Below are 10,758 nucleotides of genomic sequence, written 5' to 3' on the forward strand. Positions count from 1 at the left end.
AGGGGAGGGATAGCATTAGGAGATATACCTAATGTAAAAGACGAGTTAATGGGTGCAGCACACCAACATGGCACATGTTGGTGCACGTTGTGCACATGTATCCTAGAACTTAAAGTATAATAATAAATAAATACTAGGAAAAAAATAACCAAAAGTAGAACTGTCATTTAATCTAGCAATCCCACCACTGGGTATCTACCCAGTGGAAAAGAAGTCATTATACAAAAAAGATATTTGCACTCGCATGTTTATAACATCACAGTTTGCAATTGCAAAATCATGGAACCAACCCAAATGCCCATCAATCAACGAGTGGATGAAGAAACTGTGAGAGAGATATATACATATATATATGATGGAATACTACTCAGCCACAAAAAGGAATGGATTAATGGCATTTGCAGTGACCTGAATGAGAATGGAGACTATTCTAAGTGAAGTAACTCAGGAATGGAAAACCAAACACTGTATGTTCTCACTGATACGTGGGAGCTAAGCTATGAGGACACAAAGGCATAAGAACAATACAATGGACTTTGGGGACTTCGGGGGAAGGGTGTTGGGGGTTGAGGGATAAACGACTACAAATAGGGTGCAATGTATATTGCTCGGGTGATGGGTGCACCAAAATCTCACAGATCACCACTAAATAACTTACTCATGTAACCAAACACCACCTGTACCCCAATAACCTATGGGAAAGAAAAAAGAAAAAAAGAAAACCAACCTCTGGGCACTAGGTGTGCTCATTACTACCACAGTGCCGTTACCTCTAGACCTCTTCGTGGACAGAGCTAGAGAATATATATATGTATACTAACCCATGCATGTACATGAGTCTGTAGTTCCATGTCTGTCAACCTGTTTTTGTGTTAAACCATGAGATCATGCAGATATTTTGGATTCTGGCTGGACTGAATGCTGCAGAGTTCATTTTTAACTTTTCCTCTTCTCTTATTTGAAAATTCTTTCGCCATCAGGGAGAAACCTGGTTCTTACTATCTGTAACATATTTATTTATTGGTTCCACTTGAGTATGCACATACGTACACACAAAGTGGTTTCAAATTGTTCACTCATATCCCTGTGAGAAAGACATTTATTGACAAGTTTATGTAAAGTTCCTTTTATCTCTAGCTTTACAGTATCCAGCCCAGATACTATTTTCCAGATAGTTTCTTAGTGTAGTTCTTTTTTTCCCTACTCCTTTCATTATGGCTGATGTTACTCATTTAGGATCCAGTTAGATTCTTTGTTAATGCTTATATTCCTCCTATATCCTGGTTGATTTAAATTGTTTGTATTTTGGGTATGTGAATACTATGATTCTAAGGGGCAGAGCATGTGTGTATTGCTTCTTCATCCTTGCTACCACTTTCCCATTCTCCCCTTCTTTCCAGCTCTTTTCCACCCATTCCCTCTTGGTAACCAATTCTGTTAGCTTCTGGTTTGTTCTTCCTGTATTTCTTCTGTATATATCTGTTTTCTTTTTCTTTTTTTTTTTTTGTTTTTGTTTTTGTTTTGTTTTGTTTTTGAGATGGAGTTTTGCTCTTGTTGCCCAGGCTGGAGTGCAATGGTGCAATCTTGGCTCACCGCAACCTCTGCCTTCTGGGTTCAAGTGATTCTCCTGCCTCAGCCTCCCATGTAGCTGGGATTGTAGGCACCTGCCACCACGCCTGGCTAATTTAGTATTTTTAGTACAGGTGGGGTTTCTCCATGTTGGCCAGGCTGGTCTCCAACTCATGACCTCAGGTGATCCACCCGCCTTGGCCTCCCAAAATGCTGGGATTACAGGTGTTAGCCACCGCACCCCGCCCATATTTTCTGAAGTACCCTTCCTCTGTGAAGGATAGCATACTCTAAATACTCTTTTGTGCTTTGCATGTTTAACTTGACAGTAGTACTAGGACATCTAAAGATGTAACTAGTTGTCAGGACATCCTAGCTATCCAGTTGTATTATCCATAGAATCCCTTTCTTAGAGGAGTTAACAATCCTTGCAGACTCTCACTTACTGAGAACAAATGTCATGCATACAATAAGTTAATACAAAAACTGAGCTCAAGTTTCTGAACCAGTCCTCTGGACCTTTTTCTTTAGGATTTAGCTTCAGAAAAAATGTAAAGATATAGGAAATATTTGCCATTAATGGAAAGGGTGGTTTGTTTCTTTGTGGATTTTTATATTCTTAAGGAATCATAGAAATTTTTTTTTTTTTAGCAGAAAGAGATCTTAGAAAGCATGTAGCTTTTCTGTAGCGGCTGATGCCTCTTCCCACTTCTCCATCTCAAAATCCCTTTCAAGACTTCTGGTATACCATTTACTCTTGGTGTTCTTTGGCCTCTGCTTCCATTTAGTTATCTTTACTTGCTCTCCTTCCATCATCCCTTAAAAGGTATTCTTTTCAAGGGTTCTGTCCAGCCCTCTTTTCACTTGACCTGTTTTCTAAACCAAATATGACCACCTTCCACATTTCTATCCCCATAGACTCCTCTTCATTTTTTGAATTCAGCTAAATGCATCTTTCTTTGTAGAGCTCTAGTTGTGCTTCTTTCACATTGCTTTCCTGCTAGACAGTGCATGTCCGCAGAGCGGGTATTTCTTTTCTTTTTTTTTTTTTCAAAGTTTATATCCCTAAATATTCCTTGGCTCACAGCACTTATGAAATAAATGTTAGCAGAATGAACAGGCAAATGAATGAATGAATGAATGAGTAGGAGCGCATTAGGTGACTCAATCTTTGGTATATTAAAAAGACATTTATACTGAGCAAGTTCATGCTTCTGGGAAGCAAAATTCTTAAATGCAGATATGTAACAACGTTATATATTCGGGGGGGTTTTGGTCTTGGTAGTATTTTAGTTATACTAAAATGTTATGCTTAATTTGAGTTTCAGTGAAAAAGCTTAGCGCCCCATGGATTTTCTTGGGCATATGTGCCATTGAAAGAAATTGTAATCAACACATTGATTCAAAAGCACTTGACGTATTTTGTAACTACTTTTAAGTCTTTACTGCTCACGTAACTCAAATATAATTTTTTAAATGTTATAGTTAACATTCCGTCTGACATATAGTGTTATTTTTAAGTAATTTGAGTCTTTTTTTTTTTTTTCTTCTGGTAAAGCTCTTACTTTTTAAACTACATTTGACTCCAATGAGATAACTTATTTATTTATTCCTCCAAATTAAACCATAGCTGTTGAAGGCACTAGTAGGAAATCAGAATTGTGACCCCTGTCCTCAGGGTCACAAAGCCATTAGTCTCCATCTGTATGCTGTATGAGTGAAATCATCTATATATGCAGCTACAGAGCGGACAAGTCTGTGTGTGTGAGTGTGCCTATAGGAAATGATTGCATTTGGCACTAGTCCTTTATGGTACAGCTGAACACCTAGAAAGATTTATTACAAATTCATTAAAAATATCATCCATTATATTCAATATCCACTTACACTATTGGTTTTAACACAAATTACCTAGTAGTATTTTCTACATGGTATTTTTAGATGACCTTTAGTAAAAGATAAAGGCATAATGTTGTTTTATAAATTATTTTCCAATTTTGAACACAACTCAATTTTTTAAAATACTTCTTTACCTTTTTTTTTTTTTAAGGATGTAATATATTGAACTTGAAAAGGTATAAGTATTGGAGGTCTGTGACTGAAAAAAATAATCTCTATAGTGATTTTGTTGTATCAAGAGTCTTTCTGTTTCAGAAACTCCATGAGTGAAACCGTCAGACTGGTCAGTGGAATGCAGCACCCTGGCTCTGCTGGAGGCGTCTATGAGACAGCACAGCACTTCGCTGACATCAAAGAGCACCTGCACACAGTGAAGAGGGACATAGACAACTTAGTGCAGCGAAACATGGTGACTTTGTTTCCTTTTCCTTTCATAATTATAATCTCTAGGAAAGGAAGAACTCACACTCTACTGAAAATCTTGTAACCCTTTAGTTAATGCTGATGCTTATTTTTAATGTTGAAGGTAGAATTGTCCCATACATTGCAGATCTCCATGTGTAAACAGCTCCCATGGCAGTTATGGTTTTTTAATATGTAATATTTGTATTATCATTTCATGAAAATATTTTCTGATTTCCATGTTAATGTCTTCTCTGATCCATGGATCGCGTAAGGTGTATTTCTTTGGCCTATTTTTTCCTCAAGGTTCTATAATCTGGCAATTTCTTGCTATCTTGTTAGCGTCATTTACCTTTACCTGGGTTTCGTGTGCTTGGATTGGATTGGATTTGTTTTTGACTCTGCTAGTTGTCTTCTGTAAGACATATTTGGGATATGATTGGCCCATATTTCCTAGTGTACCTTACCAGAAGCAGAAATCCCAATCCTTTATATTTTATATCATGTTTTATCTTTTTAAAAGCTTTTTAAAACATTTGATGTCCTTTAGAAAATACGCTAACATATTAGTAATAATATTACATTAACTCTCCCAAGGTCAGTAACTAGTAAGTAGTAGAGGGAGATAACTTAGGTCTTCAGCTTCTAATCTTGTGTCCTTTATATTTTTTGACAACTCTCTTAACTATATTCCTGTATATATGCCTTGAATATACATTTTTTTTCAAACATGGCTTAATAGTTTTCTTATTGATCATGACCTCTCATCCAAAGCTTTACTATCTGTCCCCTTAGTTCTGTTTGAGGTTATTTTTTCCTACTTTAGCCTTTGTTGCAATGACCAAATTGATACTGTGCATATCCATTTACTGAAGAACTTTGCCCCACAAATATAACTATATTGGAAACAACTAATCTTAGAAGCCATTCTCTCTGGATACTTGGATGAAATCTTTGTTTCTGATATTTAATTACCTCCTTAAAATAGAAGGAATACTTAGGGAAATAGGGAAAGAAATATTTTTCAGAACACCAGTGAATAATGTTGAATGCTATGAGGTTGGAGAGAATGAGGACTGAGAAAAAGCCGTTCTATATGTCAAGTTGTTTGTTGGTAGGGTGACCATGTAATTTATTGTCTGACCTGGAACACTTTTGAGAGTGAAGGGGGTGCTGTTAATAATCACACCACTACAGCAAGCGAGAACTGGGAGTGTCCAGAGGAGTTGTCTGTGGTGACCCTAGCCTCAGTGACATCAGGAACAGTAACATCATCATATACCGTAATGCGGACAGGAGCCAGGTGGCAGTGAGTTAGTGACTGGGTAGTGAAAAGGTGTAGGCCTTCCGGTGTCACCTACTCCTTCAAAAACAGTTGTCAGTAAAAGTTAAGAGGGTAGAAGGTTTTCTGGGGGATGAAAAAATGAAAATACTTGTTTATATAGCAAACTGAGTTTTACAAAGATTTCACATTTATTTCTTTTTCCAAACTGCTAATTTGACTAACTGTAATAGAAAGTCATTTGCCTTACAGCTGTCAAATGAAAAGCCGAAATGCCCAGAACTACCACCATTTCCATCATGTTTGTCTACGGTCCACTTCATTATATTTGTTGTGGTGCAAACTGTATTATTCATTGGTTATATCATGTATAGGTAAGTTTCTTGATAAAATTTGACCCAATATTTTTCTGCATCTGTTTAATTAGAAATATTCAACTAAGTTATCTATGTTCATAATACAATTTTCACCACCTATAAAATTGTTTATTGTGATTTCTGTTCATTTCAGTTCACATAAAGTGCATGTATAGAATATGTGTTTATCTTTACGCATTGTATAATTCAAAAGGCATTGATATTTTAATTTTCAACAATCCTGTTTCAAGTTAAGTATATAGACCTTCTTTCAGTGTTTGTTTCTTTTTTTCCCTAGGTCTCAGCAAGAAGCAGCTGCCAAAAAATTCTTTTGACTACCATTTTCATGTGTACATCATCTATTTGTGTACAAAATGTTGTTGTTTTGAGGGAATTTAAGTATTTAAATTGCTTCATAGTCTAAATTATTAAAATTTTTAAATAAAATAACTGTTTAAACATTGATTTGCAGTTAAGAATAAACCTTAAAGCAAAGACAACCACATTTTAATTTGTTCACAGTATGTAAATCTGTCTAAATTTCAGTGAATTTCTGGTCACTATGATACAGCCACTGAGCGGAATATTGACCAGTAAGAGGGTAAATAAGAAAGTGGGGGCAACCCCTGGATATGAATGTCACCCCCTAAGTCTCCAATATTGCAGGTTTCCCTGTGTAACATAGACACACTTGCCCTCATGCCTCCCAGAATGTGAGGTCTAATTAAGAAGTCCCATCAGGTTTATTTTGTAACCAAAGTCTTTTTTAGAGGTCAGACTTCCTAATCAAAGGCCTGGGCCTGCAGTCCTTTCATCTTAATTTAACTTCCTTTGAAATCAAAGAATATTTTGTCTGAGAGCTTTAAGGATCTGGATAATAGACTTCAAAATGTTAAGTGAAAAATTTTTTTCCTCTATTTGTCAATGATATATTTCACTTTTAAAGGAAAGTTTAGAGGAAAATTAATAGCTGCTTTTTGCCTAAAAAACCTTGTGAGTGGAAACATTCCTCTGAGAATGACTTTTATAGGTATTTTGCCTGGTAATGTATTCATTCATGATTGCCCATATTCTTGAATGTCTTCATTCCAATGGTGTCAGGTCAATATTATGAAAATAATTTTTGTATTTATATTTGTAACTTAAGGAATTCATTTCTCCCATTTACTACAGCCTGTAAATTCAGCTCAAACTGCATGATCTGAGGATATTTTAAATTTACAAAACCTGCCACTACATTCTGATTTACATTAGTTACTTCATGCTGGCTGGGGTTAGTGACCATTTGCATACTCTTTTAAATCAAGGGGGCTGTAGTAGAAGCAGTTTTAAGATTCTTGAAGGCAAAATTTGAAAAACAGTGATTACTTGTACTTGTTTCCTTTTAGTGCCAGAACTAAGTGAAGCACTTGTTAGTAAACTTAAGCTTGAAATATCAGACTGGAAGGAGTTTTTAGAGTCTTTGTGCATAGCTCTAGGTATTATAGAAACAGTCTCTAAATGACAGTTTAAGATGCAAATTTAATTTTGTTCACAGCTGATTTATACTGATTTTTGCTGCCTTCAAAATACTGTTTTACCTCTTTTAGCTAGAGTGGTTGTCTTTCATTTGCCATAGAATTCCAAACAATACTATTTTATAAAATAGTACTGTTGAATTATTCCAAGCCTCCCTAGGTTTGCTCTCAAATGTCATTCACAGATTGGGCTAACAACCTAAAATCTATGTATAAAGACTGTCTGAAGAACTCTGTATTATAGCCGTACCGAACGAGTGCTATGTGTGCAAACAGTCTCGCATTGCTTTTTATGTTGATACTTATCCTGGAACACTGAAAGAGAATATGCCAGTGATAACTCACTTTACTTCAGTCATTTCAACACAGAAAATGCTTCTCTAGCGTTTTTCTTTTGTAGTGTTAACATTTTGAAATTCATGTTTCAGAGGCTTCATCATCACAGAATTTACTCTTGCTCCATGAAAAAAATTATATACCTTCAGAAGAATATTTAAGTTGTAGACTATGAAACTTGAGAAATCCTCCTGAGATAAAAGGCTGCCCAATCCAGTATTATAAAGTCCATGGTCATATGTGCCTGTGCATTAAAGGAATACCAGATCTATGCAGTATACATTTTTCAGGCTGAAATTCAAGGGGAATCATTCTCATCATTCTTACTACAAATGGAGATGGCTATTATGAAACAGCACGAGCATGAACCTTTCATCTTTTATACTTAGTGATACACTTTGCTTGAAAATCACTCAGTAAAGTAGTTCACGCAGAATGTGTATCATATTATTTGAAGTTTGGTTTTTCTCAAAATCATTGACTTTTATAAGGAGCTCATTTCTGAACAAAAAGGTTTGCTCTGTGGAAAAATCAATCACTGCCAGGATTCCTTCATTTCTGTACTATTTTGTATAATTGAATTTGTTCACTTCTCTCACACCAGCAAGTGTTTTACAGGTGCCTTGGATTAAAACAAAGTTGATTTTAAAATTTTTATGTAAGTCATTGTGTTTATGATGCCACTTTTAAAAGGAAAATGCAATTGCTTAATGGCTAATACCCTTATTTCATGTACCTATTTGTGTTCTAATAATTGTTTGAATGTTTTATTCAGCTTAAAACTTTACCACGAAGTCATAAACAGTAAACAATGTTTTGCTATGTATTAAGGGAATAGCAGTGTTTCTCAAAGTATAATCCATAGACCATCTGGGTCATGGTGCCTGGTTTCAGACCACCTGAATCAAATCTTAGGGGTGGGGCTTTGGGATGTCGTTGTTCAATATGAGGCACCTCAGGAGATTCTGAGCACACCAATGTCTGAGAACCACTAAAATGAGGAGTGGAAAAAAAATAGATGTTTTGTTAATTTAGAGCTGATCTGAGAGGATAATATATTTTTATTGTCAATGACATTAACAGATGTGCACTGATTCTTTTATACCTACAATTAATGTTCCTTTTTATTAAAACTCTTGGTTCATGAGCAACTACAGACTGACTCTAGATTATTACCTGTTGCTTTTAGTATTTTCGTGATGGCTTTTAAACTTATGAAATCATCTTAAGATCATTCATGGTCAAGCCATGAAAACTCCCATCTTCAAGCCTGCCTGCTAAAGCTTTTTTGCCTTCCTCATTGTGATTATGGTAACATTTTATCTCAGACAGCTGTACTTTTTGATAACTTAGGGAAAATAGAAATTACTTGAACAAGGGATTGCCTGCCTCACTGCATTGCAGAGATACAGCTTTTGTAAAGAACACAAATAGCAGTTGTGAATATTAAGATGTGATTATCTTTCCCTGTCCATGTGCTTATCAAAAGAAGATAGTGAACAAATGATTATATTGAGGATTTTTTAAATTTATAAGATCTAATGTGAAATCCACACTTGGAACTTTTTAGATCTATCTGTTGCTTGTTTAATATATTTCTTTTATGACATTACTTAAAGTTTAAAAGGGTTTTCTATCCACTGTCAATTTGAATTGGATAACATTTTGTCGTCTTTTTTTTTTTCCTGATTGTTATTTGATGCTAGCTGGAATTCAAGAAATGGCATTGACCTTATTCAAATAAAGAAATATTTTAGTAAATTTGCTTTTTCCTTCATTGATCCTGGATAATAAGTTGCCATTTGTTTTTCAGACAGGACCTGTATTGTGATAGCATTTCATTTATCACATGCTTTGGGCTCTGCCCAAGGTAGCCTGCTGCATGCAGAGGCAGTACATGGAAGCATGGCACGAGAACATAGAAATGGTCATGGATAACTGTTTACCCTTGCTGGTAATGAAAATACAAACTAATTAAAACAATGTATTTGATGTTTTTACCTCTAATAACCAAATGATGGCAAAAGTGTAGTTAAGCTGGAACTGATAGTCATTACTAATTAGTGGTAGTTTAAAAAATATTTTAATCTTTTTGGCAAGTACCATTTAACCAAGTAATTCCAATTCTGAGAGTTAATGTGGTATAAAAATAAAAGAGTAGGGCTTTGAGGTTAGACAAATCTAGGTTTGAATCCTGGCTCTCTCACTGGAGGTGACCTTCAGTTTCCTCATAATACTTATCTCGCACAGTTATAAGCATAGTAAAAGTGTCTTTATAAGGAGGCTTCAAAAAATGGTAGACTAATTGGTAAAGACAAATGGTGGATAAAATAAAAGATTTAAATACATAGATGGGTTCGAAATAATTGAGAATTTAAAACCCGATCAGGGAGCCTACTGGTAGTAGTAGGGAGTGGCAGAAACTAGACTACACACAGGCCCTAGATACTGTCATTGAAAGTTATGTTCATTTGTGGCACTGAGGACATGACTTTAGGCCTGAAAAACCCAGGAGGCTTGAACTGAGATACTAGAATAAAATGAGGACCCTGGAAGAGCTGCTTTTTCAGTGGAAATGGGCTGAAAGGACCTCTTACTTCTACCCCAGACCTCTTCTACCCCAACAGCTCGGAGAAGGCATAGGAAGCTTCTCTCCCTGGAACTCTGGGTAAGGGGACATTCCTTGTGAAGAGATTGAAGCCCAGGTGTATGCTTTATTTACATGGTGTGGAATTCTCTACATCAAAAACAATATATAAATTGGTTCTTGTCTGGGAAAATCCAGAAGGCAAAACAAAACCACTCATTAGCAATAATTCCACAGCAAAAGTACATGAGACAGCACTAGACAACCATAGGGACAGCCAGTCCTAACTAAAATGAGCTCTAAAAATTATAAACCAAACCGGAAAAATACGAAAGAGTGACAGTAGACACAATAATGAAACCTGGCACCTCCAAGAATCTGAGATAATAGGTCAGAAGAAGACAACAAATATGTACACTTGAAATGACTTTAAAAATACTGAAGAGTTTATAAAAGGACTGGAAATCATGAGGAAGAAGTGAAACACTGAAAAATAAGACAGTTGGAGTTCCAAAGAACCACCCAAAACACAACCTCGATATGGGAGGTGGGGATCAAATTTGGATACCAGATTGGACAAAGCTCAAAAGAATTCTTGAATTAGAAGATAGATCTGAGCAAATTACCAAGAGTGCAACACAGATACTAAAATGGTGGAAAATGCAATAAATTGGCAGTTGGTGAGAAGGTACAACATATGTCTACCAGTAGTTCTAGAAGGTACAGGAGAGTCATGATGAAGAACTGTGCAAAGGTGTAATAGCTAAGAACTTTTCAGAATTGATGCACACACATATATGAAGAATCTTG

At 35.7% G+C, this 10,758-nt stretch overlaps 1 protein-coding gene across 1 annotated transcript in view; it reads left to right on the top strand.

Annotated features, from left to right (window-relative positions):
* LMAN1 (lectin, mannose-binding, 1) overlaps positions 1–9,122 on the top strand; it is a 32,536-nt gene extending 23,414 nt beyond the window's left edge. Inside the window, exons 11-13 of the mRNA XM_011971689.1 lie at positions 3,724–3,877; positions 5,405–5,526; positions 5,807–9,122. Coding sequence (XP_011827079.1) covers positions 3,724–3,877; positions 5,405–5,526; positions 5,807–5,843 — 313 coding nt within the window. The 3' untranslated portion in view covers positions 5,844–9,122. The remainder of the gene's footprint in view (positions 1–3,723; positions 3,878–5,404; positions 5,527–5,806) is intronic.
* Positions 9,123–10,758: the final 1,636 nt, after the last annotated feature.

This window comes from Mandrillus leucophaeus, unplaced genomic scaffold, assembly GCF_000951045.1.
Source record: "Mandrillus leucophaeus isolate KB7577 unplaced genomic scaffold, Mleu.le_1.0 Scaffold124, whole genome shotgun sequence".
NCBI classification, from domain to species: Eukaryota; Metazoa; Chordata; class Mammalia; order Primates; family Cercopithecidae; genus Mandrillus; species Mandrillus leucophaeus.